At 41.2% G+C, this 21,171-nt stretch overlaps 1 protein-coding gene across 4 annotated transcripts; it reads left to right on the top strand.

Annotated features, from left to right (window-relative positions):
- Positions 1-5,531: 5,531 nt before the first annotated feature.
- On the top strand, positions 5,532-19,197 carry LOC128253505 (gamma-aminobutyric acid type B receptor subunit 2). 4 transcript variants are annotated; one of them, XM_052981942.1, is made up of 11 exons: positions 5,532-5,696; positions 8,519-9,440; positions 10,436-10,579; positions 10,988-11,263; positions 11,982-12,233; positions 13,086-13,487; positions 13,871-14,172; positions 14,563-14,701; positions 15,854-16,129; positions 16,812-17,130; positions 17,418-19,197. In XM_052981942.1, exons 2-11 carry the CDS (start codon positions 8,871-8,873, stop codon positions 18,668-18,670), a joined length of 3,933 nt encoding a protein of 1,310 aa, XP_052837902.1. In that variant the 5' UTR covers positions 5,532-5,696; positions 8,519-8,870; the 3' UTR covers positions 18,671-19,197. The 4 variants fall into 4 exon arrangements, with proteins under 4 accessions (XP_052837902.1, XP_052837901.1, XP_052837900.1 ...); XM_052981941.1 differs by having other exon boundaries at positions 5,532-5,895; XM_052981940.1 differs by having other exon boundaries at positions 5,532-5,895; positions 8,307-9,440.
- Positions 19,198-21,171: the final 1,974 nt, after the last annotated feature.

Here is a 21,171-nt window from a genome sequence, read left to right as displayed (position 1 = left end):
ATAATGCGGTTGGAGTCCCTGCTAGGGAAAAGCTTTATTGCAAACTATTTATCCATTTACAGGGTGCCTCCTGCAACAGCTGTCCTTTGTTTACAACCGGCAAACGTAAGCTTATTTTGAATATTGGTTGAACAAAGTTGAAGGCCCCAAAATTGATGCTGGTTGCTATAAAAGAGGACTTTACGTTGCCAGCACTCAACAATCTGAAATTTTCACAGACGCAGCGGCTACAGCGGGTAAAGTTTTCCACTGGAAAATTAAAATACCAACTTTCCAGAATATAAATTCATCACTTGTTACATCGATTTCTAACTTACCTACTTGGCAGGGTGTTTTATTCATTTCTATACTTAAATTTTATATTTATTTTTGACAGCATGCTTAAAAAGGAAAATCACTGTTACATACACCCCCCAAATTCAATTCGAGGACAAACAAAAATCAAATCACTGGACTGTCAATCAGAATCAGGAATCGGAATCAAGTTAAAACTGCCGATCGCGGAAAAAAATCAAATGAAATGTGTGCGGACTTTTGCGCTGCTCAGTTTTTGGCCCAGCTAATTCAATTTGGTTGGGAAAAACTGAAAACGTTAACTTTCAAACGGAACCCAATCCAATTAGGCAGGATGCAGGAACCGGAGCACATGCAAATTATCCGAGTCTGCTCCGTTCTTAATTAACATTTAAAATGCTTCAGGTTTTCATGTTTTTTTTGTTCCCTTCGGGTTGAACCTTTTTGCGCATAAACCACTCGGTAACCGCAGTTGTGGTGGTGTGGCGTGGCGGATGGTTTGGCGGGGGGTGTGGTGGCTCTTACACCTACTCTGAAATCCACAAAATACAGAAAGTTGCAAAATGTTAAATATTTGCAACACCTGAAAAATTGAATATTTTTTTTATTAAAAGTTCAAAGTTTGCCGACGGCAGCGGTTGCTTTGGGAAGAACAGTGAAAGGGGGGGCGGGAAATGTGGGAGGTTCCATCTCAACCGCAGTCAATAAATAAACTTTGGAAAGTGCGAGAAAATGTATTCGCAGATTGAAACCGTCAGCTCTGAGTGGTGAGTTTGTAAGCGAGATAATAGATTTAATTTTAAATAATAATAGAAACATAACATTTAACAATAATATCTAAATAAATATTTATTATTTATATAGTAATGTGTTCCAATCAGTAAGATCCATAAATATTTATTTGATTGGGTACACGATATTTCTAAGCATTCATTAAAAAACAATTATAGCTTAATAATAAAATATTCAACTTCGAGACAAATACTTTCTTGTGCATAACAACATTAATTCTCTTCTTTAAAGCTGAAATATATTTACACAACTTTTTCACCAAATTACTTTTAACTCAATGGCAACTTCGTTGTAACATGGTACTTTTAACTATTTGCCTAAGCTTTTTTTAAGAGTTTTGTAGCCTCCGCCAATACGTTGCTTATTGGTTTCTTTTTATCGTTTCTTTTTCAATTTCCCCGTCTGCACAGAAAGAAAATTTCTTAAATTTGACGATTTTACATAAGGCTTTAACACAAATTCCAGGATATTGATTTGCTAACTACTAATTCGCAAGCTACCACTCGCAACTGGCGACTAAATCAATTTGCAAGCTTCAGTCACAGTCGCAGCTTTTCCTTTTCCTCTCTGGCAAAACCATGGCATGAAAATGGACGACAGCCGGTGGTTCTGTCGTCGGCGGTGGTTTGTCGTGGTGCGGATGGTGAGGATGGTGGAGGTGGCACGTGTTTGTGGTGCCGGCTTTCAGCAGATGTGGGCCGATGTCTGTTTAAAGCGCCATCATAATCAGCAGCATCATCATCATCATCAGCATCAGCATGAGCATCAACATCAGCATCAGCATCGGAGAGACCTGTTCCCTTTACCCCAACTGGTCATGTTGTGCTTTGTTAAAAGGATTTTCACGGATTTCCGTTGTAATTTGAAAAGTTTTTTGTGCAACTTTTTTCATTAGAATAAGAGAGAGGCATAGGCGGGTAGAAGGGGGGCACCATCGGCACCATCGGCAACCCAGCTCCTGCCAAAAAGGTAAATGGCTTGGACCGTGTTAGTTTTTGAAGTGGCCTGCCACGAGCAGCCGGCGAACAGGTGTTAATTGTTTTCAAGCTAATTTGCCCCGGCGATAATGAATTTTTCGCCAGACCAGGCCCAAAAAGAAGAAAATTATAATTAAATTGCTGTGAATGCGGCGCGGATTTGAAGAACATTACTTAAGTCTCTTACACGCAAAACAAAATGGCAAGAACATTAATTTAAGCAAGTTATTCAATTTGAGCCCATTGTTCAAAAACTAATTTTATTAAATGTATGTAGATTTTAAGTTTAACTCTAACAAACTTTTAAAACACTTACTATTTGAATTAAGAACTACAATTGCTTATTAGTTATTTGTATTCTGTATACCACCCACAAAACTAATCCACTTAACTTTTCAAATTGTTCGAAATGGAAAGGGATTTTACTGGGTCCAACACTTTCAACTGTTGACTAAAAACTCAGAGGAACAATAAAGTTGCCAGTGCTCTACATTCCGCCGTCCTCTGAGCTAACTGCCTCCCTTTGGCAATTCCATTGTCAACCTTGAAAAGGCGCGCAGGTGTGAAATGAGCGTGCGAAATGGAACCGGGCCTACTCCAAAGGGAGAGAAAGTGGGAGAAAGTGGAAAACGGCGGTGGGTTGGGGGCGGGGGCAGAGGGCAGAGGGCAGAGGGCGTGTGTGGGAGATAATTGAATTTGTGATTTTAAGTGCTGCCGAGGCGTAGACATCAGCAGAGGGTAGCTAAACAAGTCACAAAAGTGCAAATTTGCGCAGCAAAGTATGCAGCACTAAATTACGCATACGCCATGTGCCACAGCATTAAAAATGTGGCAGTAGTAGAGTCCGGAACGTGTAAACTGTTTCGTGTTTCGAGTTTCGAGCTTCGAGCCTGCCCAAAAGTTGTCCTGCTGAAACGGAGGAAAGCTGTCAATTTGCCAAGTGTCCGCAAACAAAGCGAGCCACACAAAAAAAACGAGGCAAACGAGCGGACAACAAATAGTTGTCAACACAAGGGTCAATCCATGCGAACAGTAAGTACACTTTAGATAAATCAAGGACTTTATTAGTATGCTTTCAGCAATGAAAATGCTAGTTTGTAAACGATTAAAGTTCTTCTAAAGTGCCTAAATCTTGATTTAATTTGTACAACAAAAGTCTTGAGCCTCAACTACTTTAAAAACCCCTAAAGAAAACCAAGTATTATTTCATTTCCTTCTTATTTTGCATGACTCTTCTCTTTATGTCACTACACCAACATTTGTTATTATAATACGGTGTAGGTGGCCAATCTTCAAGCCCTATTCCATGCACCCGCCTGAGAGAAGCTGCTCCCCCGACAACTTCAAGTGGCATTGTAAAAAGTTTTCCTGCCAGCTCATTTAAAATGCAAATGGAGGCCGCTCGTACAGAGGCAATCGCTACGTCCACCTTTTCGCCTCACGCCCCGTGTCGACAAATTAGTTTGCAAGCAAACGAGAAACATAAACAGAACACGGCCAATATATCGCCCATTAAGACTATAAATTATACGGGAGATCACTTTTTCTGCAGCGGGGAGTCATATTCGGGATTTATTTCGGCCTGCTCCGACAGTCGTTGTGCCTATAATCCGCTTTGTGGCCCAGCTGAACTTTGGTCTTTCAGCTTTCAGTTGGGGGGAGGTATATGGTATATGGTGAAATCGCAGCTAACTTCTTAAGTGCAGTGCAACTTTTGACACTTGAAATTGAGTTTTGCGGTGTAATTGCATTTTATTTGCCAACTTCAGCCAAAGGAACCAAACAAAAGTCGCAATCCAATCCCGTTCCCATTCGAAATCCCCATTGCACACTGCCATTGTCCCCGAAAGTACGGGAATCCATTGGATGCTGTATCTTTCTGTCACTTAGCGCCCGAGCAGGCACAATGGGGTGTAGAGGCAGAGGCGCAGAGGGGGAGGATGAAGTGCCATCAAATTTGCATGGATGGCGCCGACGAGGCTGGAACTCAAGTCAAGTGGCGATAATCGCAATCTTTGGCTGGTTCGTTATTTGCGCCACCCAGTCGTCACCTTGCATGTCGTCACACACAGACAGAAAAACTATGATTTAAATTTAATTTCACTTTGATATTAATTTACAAATGGGTTTTTTATTGGAAACAACAAATTGTTATCCAAGTAGCAATATACCTATTCGTAAGTCACAAAGAATAATGCAAACAACTGCGAATTCTTCTTGATATAAAAGAATACCAAGTTACATTTATATAAACAGAAATCTTAGATTAGGACAATTTTAAATTGAAATAAAATAAAAATTGTTGTTGGTTTTTTGAATATTTAGAATTTTAATGTAGCTCAACCTTCATGGGGATTTTTATATATTATTAACGATTATTTTCGGTCTCTGAATTATTGTAATATTACATCTCTTTCTAGCTCAGCATTTTAGTGGAAACAAAATTCACATTTTATGTTAAACACAATATTATTTCTAGTGTAGATGAAAATTGAATTGAATCATTTTTGTAAATGGATTGCCCCAGCGGCGGGGGTAAGCAGAGAAAAGTAATGAAGGGGGCCCTGTGAGTTTGTGCAAACTGCAGTTTGGCAGCTCATAAAATCAACTTTCTCCATTCCAATCGCATACAGTTATCCACATGAATTGTGGTAGTGGGTGGTGGGTGGTGGAAGAACGGAGGACAAGGCCAGAAAATTAATTACAATTTTTTGAATGGAGACCATTGAAAGCGGATGGAAGTGGATGAGAAGCAGCAATCAAATCAAATTAATTTTCATTGCAGCTCAATAGGGGAAACGAAAGCGAAAACGAAACCGAACCAAGCAAAAGGCCAGCACGGAAATAGGAAGGAAAAATAAACTCGGGCATGTTATGCAAGTCCAGCTAAGCATAAAAATAGCAGAAATGTCTGTGGAAATGTTTAACAAATGCCAAGGCGGGCATTTCAATTTGAGACAGACTGGCTGACTGACTCAATGCAGCCATAATTAAGAGTGTCCTCGCTGTCAGTGCGCCATTGTTCAGTGTTCAGTGTTCAGTGTTTTCTGTTTTCAATTTACTGTTTCTCTGGCAAAAGACGAACGGCGAAATGCAAAATGCGAATCGACAGCTGGCTGTATTCTGGCAGCGAGATAAATGAATTTTTCATTAAAACAGTTGCAAATTATTTAGTTTCATGTTGGGCATTAATTTGCATAATTTAAAGTTAAACTTTTCCCGCACAGTATTCAATTGCCGCAGCTTGTTGCTTGTGGGCTGCTCTGCTGCCCCCAATCTCTCAGTTTCTGGCTTCCATGAATGAAATTTTGGCGCGCTTTTCACAGCGCAGGCGCTTTGAAAATTTGGCGAAGAGAAAGAGAGAAGCCGGTTGAAGGTTGATGATGGAAATTGAAACCTCAGCCTCCTCGAAGGATGCCCATTCAATCTGCGATTCGTCAGACAAAAGCAGCGCGACTTCGACGGCGGCCAACAGTTGCGGTCTGGAGCTCGTTGGTTGCACATTGCCGTCGCCGAAAGTCGGCAAGTAAAATAAAATACTCGAAAAATTACAAGCCTCCGTCGTCGTGCGTGATTCGTTTGCCTAAACCTCAAAGAAAATAAAACAAATTAAATTATGGCATAAATATGAATGTAATGCCAATAAATTGTCATTTGTGTGCAGTGTTAGTGTTAATGTGTGTGTGCCCTGTGTCGTATACGCAATATTTATGAATGCAATCTCCTACGACTGAGCAAAGACAATACTCGTAAGCCAAGATTATTGTGCCTGCATATCGAGAGCATAGCTGAGTTAAGTGAACCCGAAAAAAGCGGATATGCATTGTCTATGGTAATCCCTGTGGAAATCCCCGAAGCGATTTTCCCACACCCACACAGCCTGCAGCCGAGTATTGGCTGCATAACAAATCGCATCTGGCATTCTGACATCGCATCTCGGATGGCATCTCTGACTGGGCAAAGAAGTGAAGTCTCCACACATAACTCCCTCGGTTTTTCTTTCTTTCATTTTTTGCCTCCACATTTTGTGCCAGCAGCAGTTACAGTTGCAGTTGCAGACTCACAGTTTACACACGACGAGCAGCGAAATATGGAATCTGAATTACAAATGCAGCCAGCATTTTGCATAATTTATGTCAAGCATGAAAATAACAACTAAAGCGAGCGATGACCAAAACGAGGGGGCCGTTGTAGCACACATAGCCATAAATAAGTGCAGGTTTAAATACCACGGCAACAATTGTGAAATATGGCAGAATAATAGAAAGGACCAAAGGAGAAAGGCAGCTAAATATTCATATACTCAAATGTACCCTGCACTCAGAGAAAGGAAGGGATTTTTTTTTTGTTTTTATCAAAAAAGGACAATTTAATAGAATTGTTAGAACAATATTTTTAATATTTGATTCCTTAAACACATCAATGCTCCAATTTTTTTCGCATTTGCTTAGTCAATCGAAACCGTCTGAAACTTCATTAATTTTTAATAGTGTTACTCCAAGACTGATTTGATCTGATTTTAATAGAAAATTATCGAACTTACAACCTCATTTCAGGAATACATTACAATACAACGTATTCAACTAAAATTACAATAGTTTAAGTTCATTGCGTTACGATGGTTCATAATTAAATTTCAAAACAAGCTAACGCTTTTAACCAGACGAGCAGAGTTAATAAAACTAAAATTAAAATCACTTAACATGTATCATTTGGAATCCATAACATATTGAATTCCATTTAAATTAGATTATTTGATAAAAGTGTGTAAAACTGTAGATTAAGCATACATTTCGATTTAGTTGAAGTGATTTATTATGTCACAATCAAACCAAGTTTGAAATATGGACGCATTAAACAAAAGCCATTTTAGTTATATTGCAATGCGCTATTCCACTCTTGATAATTTAATTTCAGTCAAGCTCTCAATATTAATAGTACGATAAGCTGTCTTAAGTGAAATAAATGTTAAATTTATTTAAATTTTAAAGTTAATACTAAATTGCATTCAGGAAAATGTCTTAATTTCCTTTTCACGTTGCAGTTTGTCAATTTAAGTAATTACATTTTCAGACAAACAGTTTAATCAACACATTATCCAAACTTGGTAAGGAATTAAGTGTCAAAACTCACTTACTAGTTCGCAAGTTCTTAAGAAGTTTCCATATTTCATCTGGATTTCAGTCTTGAAATGAAAGCTTTAAACAAAGTTTGTTTGGTTTTCCTTGTTTTTCGCCAGTGCATATACAAATATGAGTTGTTAGTTACACGAGTAGCCCAGTGCAAAAGGGGTTAGGCAAGGAGAGAGCGGAGGGTGGAGGGCAAATGTCAACTGTAGGCGGTGCACCCAAGGGTTAAAGAGTGCCAAAGAGGGGTTAAGTGGGGTTGGAACCCCCCCTTTTTGGGGGCACGCCACTGTTCGCAGCAAGAACTCTGAGGACAAAACAAAGCGGGGCTTCACAACGAAATGGGCCAAAAAGTTATTTTAAGCGAACAGCGAAAAGCGTGCTAAAAGATTGAAAGAAAGCAGAAAGCACGAAAGAAAGCGTCCATAAAGTGGGTGTAGGTGTGGGTGAGAGGGTGGTGGGTGGACTGCAAGTTGGTAATCTCGAAACAATTATGCATACGCGCGCATACAGAGAGAAAACGTTTCACTGAAATCTCTGGCGCGTGAGACTCGACAAAAAGTAGCCCAAAAGGCCGCAATGAAAGCGCAAAATGTTTGGCCATTAGCATAAAAAGTAATGGCCAAGTGGCAGCCCAGCCACACAAGAACAACATTTAAGGAGGTGGCAAAAGTGGGGACGCAAACGAAGGGACGTGTCCATTTCATCGAAGACTTCGTCTTAATCCTTTTCAACTGGCAAATTGGCGTAAAAATGCCTTTTGGGGCTCCCCAAGTATTTTCGATTTGGGTTTTCGGTGACCATTCACTTTCACATGGAGAAAAATCGATGTTTACACAAAGGCCTCCTGTTTTTTTAAATTATTTTATTAACTGTTATTTAACTCAACTTTAATAATTAAAAAAGTTAAGTAAAAGTGCTTAAAGAAACCAAAACAAAGAAAATTAAATAACTAAGGAAATTGTTTTCCTTATAACTAATTAAAACTGAATTCACTTCAGGAATTTGGCGGCTTAAAACTTACTTTTAGAACAAAAAAAACTGATTAACGTGTGATAAATATTAAATATCTTTAAGATGATGTGTAATTAATCGATGAATAAATTTACATATAAAGGTACTCCAGACTATGGGATTTCCTACATAAACTAACCAATTGTTATTGATTGTAATTGATTGCTTAACTGACTTTGACAATTATTGACACCCTGGACTATAAAAACCAAACTGTTGGTGGTGCAATTTTTTTCCGTGTCACCCAATCCCGTGAATCGCACCCATCGACAATCTCCTCAGCATTGCATACTTTTATGGTCGAATACTTTGCAGAGCGAGTGTGAGCGTGTGCGGTAGGCGGCAGAGCAAAAAGATACAAAATGCGAGCAAAAGTGAGCCCAATAAAAAGGCGATAAAATTGACGCCGATACAGGAGGAAGGAGCAGGAGCAGGAGCAGGAGCAGGAGCAGGAGAAGGAGCAGGAGCAGAACGAAACGATAAGCGTATCCTGTCGGCAGAGTGTATAAAAGAGCGATATATATTCCGGTGTGTCCTGTGTGTCCTGTTTGTCCTGTGTGTGTGTGTGTGTGTGTGTTTATGCCTTGTTTGTTGCTGCAGCCTCTCACTGATTGCCTGCGATTCAAATGCCTTGGTGATTAATGGGCCATTGGCCATTGCCGACGGGATGCGCATAATTCAACCGGGCCAATGGCCGGCAATAGGACTTGGTCTATTCCTGGCCCTTGCCTGGACAACAGCGGCAGCGGCAGCCATGGAGTCCTCGGCCGAGCTGCAGGCCCTGGGCTACGAGGCAATTAGGCCAGGTGCTGTTTCGGCTTCGGCCTCAATTAGCACCACCTCCACCAGCAGTTCGCCAGCAGTGGCCCCTCGCTCCGACTGGAAATACAAACGGACGAAAGTCAAACGCCGACAGCAGCGCCTCAATTCGCACAGTAATCTGCCCGGCAGCACCAATGCCTCCCACCTGCACCACCCGCTGGTGAACTTGCCACCTAGGCAGCGCTACCTGAAGGTCAACCAGGTGTTCGAGAGTGAGCGCCGCATGTCGCCGGCCGAAATGCAGCGCAATCATGGCAAAATCGTGCTGCTCGGACTCTTTGAGCTCTCCACATCGAGGGGCCCCCGACCGGATGGCCTCAGTGAACTGGGAGCCGCCACCATGGCCGTGGAGCACATCAACAGCAAGCGTCTGCTGCCGGGCTACACCCTGGAACTGGTGACCAACGATACTCAGGTGAGTTTAAAAATTGTAATTGCAAAGAGGCAGGAGAAGCCATACCGAAGAAGCCCCCTTCTAGGCGGCGTTGTGTTGTTCCATTACGAAATTGAATTTTCATTTAGTAGCGCGTGCAACATTAAAACTTAATAAGAAAATCTGCAGCAACAAGAACAGAACGGAGAGCAGCTGCGGCTGCGGTCCTAAAAGAGGGGCAAATATGTCATCAACGTTCCGTCTGAGGCACTTTTATTGCGATGAGTCGTTGCCGCTTTGATGGGGCACGCAAATGTACAAGAGCAACAGACACTACACAAAATCAGGGGGCTGTTATCAATAGAATATACAGGATAGAGTATGAGTCAGTTAAATACTTAAAGAGATTATATTTATTACCCCCTTCTCAGGTGTCAGTTCTTTTTTAAATAAAGCTGTTTGCTAAACTTGACATTTTACTACTTAATTTAATGGTTTTCGTATTATCAAATCTGGTTTTCAATTTTTAAAATAGGAAATTATATCAAGTACAATCTTAGAATCAATATCACATTCTTCGATGGTTGCTTTTTAGTTGTTTTTAAAATATGATATGAAGTTTTAAAATTAACAATAGGAATTTCAATCGAACCAATTTCACATTTGTAAACGGTTTCTTTTCGAGTCTAGTTTTAAAATTTAGGGTAGAGGTTTCGATTAGGTATTTCATAAAATGGTTCAATCAACTTCACATTTATTAAAGATTTTTTTTTAAGTGTATGCATATGCACATCTACCCAAAACAGACAGTCATATCTGGAGCCGCATCTCCGGCTGTGGCTCTATCAAAGTCGACATTTTAAAAATGTTTATTGCGCCATCTTGCCGTTCTTTTTTATGACGGTAAAACGATTCGGTGAACAACGGCCTTTGCCCCCTGTTATTTTGCCACCCCCTTGCTCATCTTTACTTTCTCCCACTTTCCCGCTGCTCATCCCTACTTCCTCCTACTTTGCTTTGCTTCTGGCAATCATCAGTGTGATCCTGGAGTGGGCGTGGATCGCTTTTTTCATGCCATCTACACACAACCATCGACCAGGATGGTGATGCTACTGGGATCGGCTTGTTCGGAGGTCACCGAAAGCCTGGCCAAGGTGGTGCCCTACTGGAACATTGTGCAGGTGAGTCACCCAGTGCCACTGATTAAAATGTAGATATCCACCACCTCATTCGGTTCATCTCATCTATCATCCGCCCATGCCACCTAATTGGGCCATTTCTCAAAAATCTAATCAACTCACGTGCGTGGCTCCGATTAGCATAAATGCTAAGGCAATCCAGCAGCACCCCATAAACCTTTGAGCCATAAACATTTCCACAGCCCACAAATTATGAGGTCCACAAATTCACTTTGAACATTTGCATTTGGCCTTTGAAGTTTCATTTTGGGCTGTGCGTGTGTTAAATGAGTGGGCTGGGAAGACACATGAGTTGGTTGGCTGGCGGGCTGGATTCCTGGCAGAGCATGTCTTGCATTTTAAGCGACCTTTAGCATACGCAGATACTGTAACGATTTCCTTCGATAAAAGGTATCCTTTGGCTCTACATCGCCGGCGTTGAGCGACAGGCGGGAGTTTCCCTACTTCTACAGGACCGTGGCCCCGGATTCCTCGCACAATCCGGCGAGGATTGCTTTCATCCGAAAGTTTGGCTGGGGAACGGTGACCACATTCTCGCAGAACGAGGAAGTCCACTCGCTGGCTGTGAACAATTTGGTCACCGAGCTGGAGGCGGCCAACATATCCTGTGCGGCCACCATCACCTTTGCGGCAACCGACTTCAAGGAGCAGCTGCTGCTACTTAGGGTGAGCCAAAAACATAAGTGCTATGAGTGCACCAGAGTATTAACAATAAATGCAAGCTGTTGGACGATTTTATGGCACATTTTGAATTTCATTAGTTTTTCGGTTTTATTTTTAGAGCATTAAAAGCAGACATTGCAGCATAACAGCCAACATTTGAAAGCCAACTTTTTAATAGTTATTTTCTTGTTACATTCCACAAAGGGGTATTTAAAAAAATATTCAACTTCTAAATATTCTTTTCCTGTTATTATTGAGTAATTATAATATTGAATAATATTTTTTTTCAATTATTTTTAAAGCTTAAGAAATATTCTACTTCTACTTATATATATTTTCTTATTACAAGCAATATTTTCCTGTTTTCGATTTATGTAGGAATATATTTAGGTTCAGAAGCAAAAGAAATATTTAGTTTACTTCATTTTGAGTAGTTTTTATTTTTCCATAGCTCAAGAGTATATTCTACCGCATAATAGTATTCATTTTTGTCTCTTTTAAGTTTAACTATTTTTACTTATCTCGCCTTTAAGTTATTGGTTTAAGACGATTCGCTGTACTCGCATGGATAAATGCCACCATATCGCCCAGAGCTCCTCTTCCAGCATGATTTTTACACTTCTTGTTTTGAGTGTGGGCGGGCACAAGTGCAAATCGAAGGATGACAAATGACAAATGGCCAAATGCCGCTTCCTTTCATACCGTTTACATATCGCCACAGGAGACGGACACGCGCATCATCATCGGCAGCTTCTCGCAGGAGCTGGCCCCCCAGATTTTGTGCGAGGCCTACAGGCTGCGAATGTTCGGGGCGGACTACGCCTGGATCCTCCACGAGAGCATGGGCGCCCCCTGGTGGCCGGACCAGCGAACCGCCTGCTCCAACCACGAACTGCAGCTGGCCGTCGAGAACCTAATCGTGGTGTCCACGCACAACAGCATCGTGGGCAACAACGTCAGCTACAGCGGACTGGTGAGTCTATGAGGCGGCACTGCACAAAAATCATTTTCAGTACTTGATTCCATAACCACATACAGAACTTCTCTTACTCGAAAACTCAATAAGTCAAGCAATTTGAATGGTTATTAAAAGTATAAATACAAATAAAATGAATTCTAGAAAACGTAGTCTCTATTGAAGAATTCGGTTTTTTTTAGTAAGTTAAGATTGGTTAAAAATTAAATAAATCAAATAATAAAATACTTTGTTGAAACAATTTAAAAAACCAGAAAAATTTAAAATATAATTATATAATATTAGTAAGGACAAAATCAATTTTAAACCGAATTGTAAGATTCCTTAAAAAACTCTAACAAATTTAAGGAACAATGAAAATTTAAAACGTAAACTCAATAAGTCGGTCAGTTTATTTAGTAATTTTTAACAAGAATTGTCCTGTCTTTAAAATCCGAAAAGACGGCTTCTTTAAGTGTATCCTTAGCATTGCGTTCAATTTTCTTTCCGGTTTTTTTTTTTCAACTGCCTGGTCCTTCTCATCGTCCTGCTCCTTGTCCTATTGAGTCTGTCCTTTCTGCGCGCGTCCAAAATGAAATGATTTATTTGATTAGACAATCCCGAGGCTGCGATTGCGTTTTGCGATGGCTCTGGCGATGGCGATGGTGATTGCCAAGTGGGCTGCCTAAGCCCTGCCTGTCATCGCATTCGCCATTCGCCATCGCAGACGCGTTTTTATGGCTTCTTTAGTGCTGGTCATGAAATGGTGGCAGGAGTGTGGGAGATGGGGATCTCTGGTATGGGCAATCTCATTACTGGCGGCATTCCTGCGGCATTCGTGGTCTCTTTAATCGCGTTTCCACTTCACAGAACAATCACATGTTCAACTCACAGCTGCGCAAACAATCCGCCCAGTTCCATGGCCAGGATGGATTTGGTTTTGGTTCTGGCTCTAACTCTGGCTCCAGGATCAGTATCGCTGCACCGCAATCGGATTCGGATGCGGGCCGTCGGCGGAGAAGAAGGAGGAGTAGAAGGGGATTGGGTGGCAGTGGAGGAAGCGGAGGTCATCTCTTCCCGGAGGCCATATCGCAGTATGCACCGCAGACCTACGATGCCGTGTGGGCCATTGCTTTGGCCTTGAGAGCCGCCGAGGAGCACTGGCGGCGCAACGAGGAGCAATCGAAGCTGGACGGATTCGATTACACGCGCAGCGACATGGCCTGGGAGTTCCTGCAGCAGATGGGCAAACTGCACTTCTTGGGCGTATCGGTGAGTAGTTAGAAAATCTCACACAAGACGACAAACTGAGACATTGTAAGAGGTTCAAACCATTTCCTTACAAAACAATCTTGATTAGTATATTAAACAAAAGAAATCAGTGACCTACAAAAAATTACGCAAGACAACAATTGAGATTTTGTAAAAGGTGCAGGAGTACCTAAGGAAAAGCGGTGAACACGTCTACTAAAACAACATTTTCTTTTCATAAAACATGATTGTAAATAAAATGCAATTCTAAGGAATTGCAACTATGCTTTTTTAATGTTATTTGTCCTTACGAAATGGAGTAAAATAGAATCAGTAAAATTTACTGAAATTCATAAAGGTTTTTTAGGCATTCTTGTTTCTCAATGGCATTTAATATATTTTAGGGTCCCGTTTCCTTCAGTGGTCCGGATCGCGTTGGCACCACAGCCTTCTATCAAATCCAGCGCGGTCTGTTGGAACCGGTGGCCCTCTACTATCCGGCGACGGATGCCCTGGACTTCCGGTGCCCTCGCTGCCGTCCGGTGAAGTGGCACAGCGGTCAGGTCCCCATCGCCAAGCGGGTGTTCAAGCTGCGGGTGGCCACCATCGCACCACTGGCCTTCTACACCATCGCCACGCTCTCAAGCGTGGGAATTGCCCTGGCCATAGCCTTTCTCGCCTTCAATCTGCACTTTCGCAAACTCAAGTAAGGCAGGCGACTAGACCATAAATCATTTGGCTATTCCTGTTTTATGGCTTTTATGTTTTTTGGAATATTTTATTTGCCACTATGGTCTTTAAAAAATAAATAAAGTAATAATTTAGTTTGAGATGGGTTTGTTTTTCAACTTTCAAAACTTAGTTAATTGTCCTTAACTTGTTTTGAGGGTTTTTTATGTAAAGTTACAAATCACTTGCAACCAATTTCTAATTTTTAATTGATTACAAGATTTCTTCTCAATTCTTTAGTAATCGATATATAGGTATAGTTTCATTTATATGTTCCGTTCGCAGTGCTTATTTTGCACTTTTTCGCTGAAGCACTTGAAGCACCTAGTCTCATAACCAACACACAATCTCCCATCTCACTCCACAGGGCAATTAAACTTTCCAGCCCCAAGCTGAGCAACATCACCGCAGTGGGCTGCATCTTTGTGTACGCCACCGTCATCCTTTTGGGTCTGGACCACTCGACGCTGCCCTCGGCGGAGGACTCCTTCGCCACGGTCTGCACGGTGAGTTGTTATCCTTCGGCGCCGAAATGCCTTCTTTGTTTGACTTTGACGGGTTTCTGGGTTTCTGGTTGCTGGTGTGTAAGCAAGCATGAGGGCTCCTCATCAAATATGACTTTCAGTTTTAGGCTGCTAACTTTCGAGTCGCGTTCATGTGTTTGCTTTATTTATGCACTGAAAAAAATATATTATTCGCTAGTGTTAGGCTAAAGTAGAAAGTTATAACATATGTATAAATATATAAATTTGTTTAATTTACAACGTTTTTTAACCGAATGTTAGTCAAACAATATTTTATATATAAGAAAAGTAAGCAACTTGGTATGAGTTGCGAAAATAATTATATATCTTTTATATACAGATTTTTTTAACAAAGAGCTAGTTAAACAATAACAAACAGTAAATGGAAAATATATACTATTCTCCAGTGTTCGGGTTGAGATAGGCATAGTAGGCTGAAGTCCTCAAAAAATGTCCTGTAACATATATATTATTACAAAAAATTGAACTGAATGTAAACTATTTACAAAGATTTTGAACTGAAAGTTGGTCAAACAATATTTTGTATATACGACGGTTAAACAATTCTTAACTTGTTCAGATAATTTATTGTTTTATTGATTTATAAATAGATTTTTCCCAGTGCTTTTTGTTACAAGCTTGACTACCACTGCTGGCTATAAATAGCCGACGGATTTGACTGCAAATCTGCTGTTCTTAAAGCTAGAAGACAATTCGAGTTTGACGAGCTTTCCATCCAGATCTGCTGCCCCGCCCCCCTTTTTCCCCCTTAACAACCGCCTCGAACGCCACTCCTGGGAAATTTGCTGGTCGCTGTTGTTTCTGTTTCTGTAACCATTTCTCCTGCTGTTCCGCTTTTCGAGTTGCCTGTTTGTTTTTTGTGTTTTGTTATTGTTGAAAGTGTAGGAGTCGTGGCTGGAGGGCAGGAAAATGCAAACACATGACACGGGAATTTACAACTTTTGTGATATTCCTTTATTTGCATAAATTTGAAACGCACAACAGAGTCCAATCCACCACTCCAAGGATTGTGGTCCATTGATGACTTGTTTTCGCCCATTGTTGCCGCCGGTGTGGTTTTCTTTGGTTCTGCCTGACATGACATTTATATAATCCGCCTATGATGTTTTGCAGGCACGCGTCTACCTTCTGTCCGCCGGATTTTCGCTGGCCTTTGGATCGATGTTTGCCAAAACCTACAGAGTTCATAGGATCTTCACGCGCACTGGAAGTGTTTTCAAGGACAAGATGCTGCAGGACATCCAGCTGATCCTGCTCGTCGGTGGATTGCTTCTGGTGGATGCAATGCTGGTTACCCTTTGGGTGGTCACCGATCCCATGGAGCGGCATCTACACAATCTTACGCTCGAGATAAGCGCCATCGATAGGAGTGTCGTCTACCAGCCGCAGGTAATATAGATTAAATAGAAATCAAATGAAACGGACATACATTTATGCTTTTGTGAACGCATAAAAGCCTTTCGTTCTTTATTTTAAAAGTGTTTTTATTAATTTGTGAATACAATACATCCTCATTCATGTAGAAAATTGCTTAAATTAAATATTAGTTTCAAACAAATAATGTTTACCTTTTATTCGGCTTTTAATTCAAATGCAGTGTATATTTCTAGTCCATAAACACAAATAACCAAAAATGCAGCCGATAAAAATTCAAAATTTAAAGGCTTTCATTTGCAGTTTTATTTTATTTGCTTATAACATAATAAAAATGCAAACAAGTTAAGTATTATTTGCAAAGCTATTATTTATTCAATTAAATCTCATTTTGATTTGATTGCTTTATTTAACGCAGACAGGGGGGATTCTATGAATAGTTGTTATTCAAAAAAAGTAAAATAAACAAATAACGTACTCAATCGAGCAGAAAACACAAACGTGTTAAAAATATAACAAAATAAATATTGATTTTTAGGCTTTTCTTTATTCATTGGTTGGATAAAATGCTTTTGAAAAATTGAACGTTTTCTTTGGCAGACAATAAATAAAAATAGCTATGCTATTGGGAATTGGGAACACCCACAAATAAAAAGGAATCTCAATTAGGTTGTCTCTATTTTTTAACCGTTTTCAGGTGGAGGTATGTCGTTCGCAGCACACACAAACGTGGTTAAGTGTCCTGTACGCCTACAAGGGTCTCCTCCTCGTCGTTGGTGTGTACATGGCCTGGGAGACGCGACACGTGAAGATCCCTGCGCTGAACGATTCCCAGTACATTGGCGTGTCGGTCTACAGTGTGGTCATCACCAGCGCCATCGTCGTGGTGCTGGCCAACTTAATTTCAGAGCGAGTCACCCTGGCCTTCATAACCATCACGGCTCTGATTTTAACCAGCACCACGGCAACGCTTTGCCTGCTCTTCATTCCCAAACTGCACGACATCTGGGCGAGAAGTAAGTGTTAGTCAGTCGAACAATACTCAAATTGTCTAGTACCTAGTTATTCATAATTTTTTTAAAATATTTATAATGTTTCTTAATTTTATCTTAATGTTTATACACAACTTTTTGGGCACACAATTTTTCTTCTCATCCAGACTTAAACACAAGTCAATCAAACATTACTAGAATAGACTCATGTAACTAAAACAGATGTTGTGCTTATTAATTTGTATCTGTTAACCCACTTTTACATATCATCCAATGAATTATTTCCTCGTAACCCGATTTTTTACCCACAGACGACATTATTGACCCAGTGATCCACAGCATGGGTCTGAAGATGGAGTGCAACACCCGTCGATTCGTGGTGGACGATCGCCGGGAACTGCAGTATCGCGTGGAAGTGCAAAACAGGGTCTACAAAAAGGAGATCCAGGCTCTGGATGCCGAGATCCGCAAGCTGGAGCGTCTGCTGGAATCGGGACTGACCACCACTTCAACAACGACTTCGTCCTCCACGTCACTGCTTGCGGGAGGTACTGGCGGTCACCTAAAGCCGGAACTGACAGTCACCACTGGGATTTCACAAGTTCCTGCGCCAGCTGCGAGTAAAACCCGGACACCGAGTATCTCGGGAATACTACCGAATCTCCTGCTCTCCGTGCTGCCACCGGTGATTCCCCGGGCCAGTTGGCCCTCGGCAGAGTACATGCAGATACCGATGAGGCGTTCGGTGACCTTTGCCTCGCAACCCCAACTGGAGGAAGCCTGTCTGCCGGCACAGGACTTGATCAATCTCCGCTTAGCCCACCAACAGGCCACGGAGGCCAAAACAGGATTGATCAACCGATTGCGAGGGATATTCTCGCGCACCACTTCGAGTAACAAGGGCTCCACTGCCAGTTTGGCCGATCAAAAGGGTCTGAAGGCGGCCTTCAAATCGCACATGGGTCTGTTCACCCGTCTGATTCCCTCCTCGCAAACGGCCTCCTGCAATGCCATCTACAATAGTCCCAATCAGGATTCTTCCATGCCCGTGGAGTCGTCGTCGTCGTCCTCCCATCCAAATGGCAATCATCACCACCACTTGAAACCAATTCACAGGGGTTCCCTGACCAAGAGTGGCACCCACCTGGATCACCTCACCAAGGATCCGAATTTCTTGCCCATACCCACTATTTCGGGGGCAGAGGAATTGGGTGGCAAGTATGTGAAGCTGCTGGAGACCAAGGTGAACTTTCAACTGCCCAGCAACCGGAGACCATCGGTGGTGCAACCAGCGCCCAGTTTAAGAGAGCGGGTGAGGGGCTCCCCTCGCTTTCCCCACCGCATTCTGCCGCCCACTTGTAGCCTCAGTGCCCTAGCCGAGTCCGAGGATCGTCCCGGGGACAGCAATTCCATTTTGGGCAGCTGCAAGTCCATACCACGTATTTCCCTGCAACAGGCCACCAGTGGCGGCACCTGGAAATCCATGGAGACGGCAGCCAAATCGAGGCTTTCTCTGGGTGATTCACAGGAGGAGGAGCAGCAGCAGCAGCAGCAGACGTCTTAGATTAGATGCCCTGTCCTTCATCCAAGTCAAACTCCAAGTCCAAGTCCTTGTCAATTAGAAAGGAGAAACACCAAGCAATTATTTAACGACACGCCCACGACAGATTCTGCCACCCAGAATAGCGCGTGTGCAACTGACCAATCATCAGCTTAAAGCAATCAAACGCATTAGGGTAAAACACTAGATAAGTCACGATAGGAACACAGCCCCTCTTCCTTGGTTTATCACCCATAGCTAGTCATCTTCCCGAACTTAGCGGAGTGTAAGCCACACAGAGAAAAATGCAGGCACATTGTGCTCTGCCTAGAATTAGAAATAAAATTTACAAATTAAAGTAAGACAGTTTTGGAAATTTAGAATTCGTCTATATATTGAGTCGTTGTTTTTTCAAATCAGTAAAGTTTTCTAAAAACTATCATCAGTATTTGCTTGTTGAACGAAACTCCTAGTATATTTAATATCTCATGTTGCCAAGCTTTTAGAAATTCGACGGGAATATGGTTTTTTATAGTGTTTTAAACTATTTTTTGTTTTTAAAATTTGTTTTATTCATATTTTCTTAACTTTTCAGAGAAATTTAAATGTATTACTAACTCAAGTTTTTATATATTTGACGGGAATATGGTTTTTTTAAATAAAAATCAGGTTCTTGTTTATATTGATTTTTAAGATTATTAGCTTTTTATTATATTATTTTCTTAACATTTCAGTGAAATGTTAAACTCCTAGTGAAATACTACAACTACAGTTGCCAACTTTTAAGTTTATTTTTTTATGGTATTTATAGATTAAGATTTGTTTGTTTTTAAATTAATTTTAGGGATCAGTACCAATTTCGGATTGCTAAATATTGCTTTTTTTCTCTGATATTTTATTTATTTTTTAAGTTTCGTTGACCTTTTTTTTAATTCTTAAAGATAAATATAGATGAGCTTGTCGACCAGTTCCAGTTAACCCCGCAAGTTGTGATTTGCCCGATCCTTAACCTTTGTCCCTTATTATCCTAGATTAAGTAGCTGCATTAGTGTTTGTTTTCTAGTTGTTGTGCCGCCGCAGGACGGCAATATCTGCGGTGTATCTACAGTGTATCCAGTGAGCAATACTAAGTATCTCGTACTTAAAGTTTAGACTTAGCATCAGCCGAGAATCAGAGTAGTGTAGTTGGGGTTAGCAGAGTCAGTCAGTATGATTAATCATCGCAGACGAACCATGAATCATGTAGGAGTCCAGAGTTGCTAGGGCGAAAGCCAAAACACTTGAGAACTGCTCAAGTCTAAGCCGTAAGTTTTAGTATTGTAATCCAATTCGATCCCCTCCAGAAAAACCATACTCTCTCCACCTTTCACCAACCACTCGGATAACTTGAATAAACAGAAAACAGTCTACGCAGAAATGCCATGCCAGAATAATGATTAATTTATTAAACTTGTTTTATTGAGTGCCGCCTCGGGGGAACCGAAACCGCTGCAGCGGATTTCGAATAAAGATACAAATGTCGGGCGGGCCAAGAGAAATGACTTTGTATAAGGCCGTGAAATGAGTTGGCCAAGCGGATCCTGCCGAATACAATGGTACAATGGCCACCGAAACTAATAGAACTCGGTGATTAAGTTGACGCTGCAATTTGTTACCATAAATAAATAAATAAATCGGATGACCAAAAACGGCGGGCGGTCGACCTTACCTGAACTCCGGCTTCTTTGTCATTTGTGCTTCTGCACTTTTGCTCCCCAAAACCTCGTGAGTTTGGTGGCGTGTGAATTTATCTTTATGCTCGTAAAACAAAAAGCACATGAAACTGAATCGGCCAAATAAACAGTGGCGACAACGTGGACGTGTTTCTCAAGAAGGGATGAGGGCACCAAAAAAAATTCCCTGGACATTCACAAGGGTTTACTTGTAAATATCGACAGTATTATTTAACTGTTATTCTAATTTTTAAAATTGTGCTAAAAATAGAGTTTAAATAGTTTTTTTTTGTTTTAATTTCTATGGATATATTTATTAAAGAATATACATAATTGATCTATAAAAATGGTTTCATAAAACTGATCAAATATATTTAAGGCATGTTAAAAATAGTCATAACATTCCCATATTACATTTTTAAATATTGAGTTGGAAAGTCATACCATATGTTTTCAGTGCATAAAAATAAAGAAGCTGGGGATAGATGTGATGGTGACACTCGTTGCCGAAACGAATGAATACGCCAACATTTTTCATGGCTCCATTCAGTGGCTTCCACTCCTCACTTTCATGGTTCCAAACTGACGCATCAGGATTTATCCCCGCGCACACTTTGTTGCCACTTGGCCCCACGTTGGTCGGCGGGGTCGGAGTTTGGGGGTCGAAGGTCGCATGTCGCAGGTCGCAGGACTGGGGTCGCTGGTCGTGCTCCGCTTCCGCTCAATAAAACGGAGCTGCCTGTCTTTATATTTGCTTTATTACAGCTGAAGTACCTTTTGCCCGAAGGGCTGTCACAGCGGCGAAATGTTTAT

This window comes from Drosophila gunungcola (genome assembly GCF_025200985.1).
Source record: "Drosophila gunungcola strain Sukarami chromosome 2L unlocalized genomic scaffold, Dgunungcola_SK_2 000037F, whole genome shotgun sequence".
In the NCBI taxonomy this organism is placed as follows: Eukaryota; Metazoa; Arthropoda; class Insecta; order Diptera; family Drosophilidae; genus Drosophila; species Drosophila gunungcola.
Note: the sequence above shows the minus strand (reverse complement) of the source record. Positions and strands in the feature narration are given on the sequence as shown.

Bases quoted from the DNA above. Each gene is read 5' to 3' on its own strand.
- LOC128253505 (XM_052981942.1), top strand. From the start codon at position 8,871: ATGCGCATAATTCAACCGGGCCAATGGCCGGCAATAGGACTTGGTCTA. The intron at 14,173-14,562 runs GTAAGGCAGGCG...CTCACTCCACAG, and splicing joins CTGCACTTTCGCAAACTCAA to GGCAATTAAACTTTCCAGCC. The intron at 14,702-15,853 runs GTGAGTTGTTAT...GATGTTTTGCAG, and splicing joins CCTTCGCCACGGTCTGCACG to GCACGCGTCTACCTTCTGTC.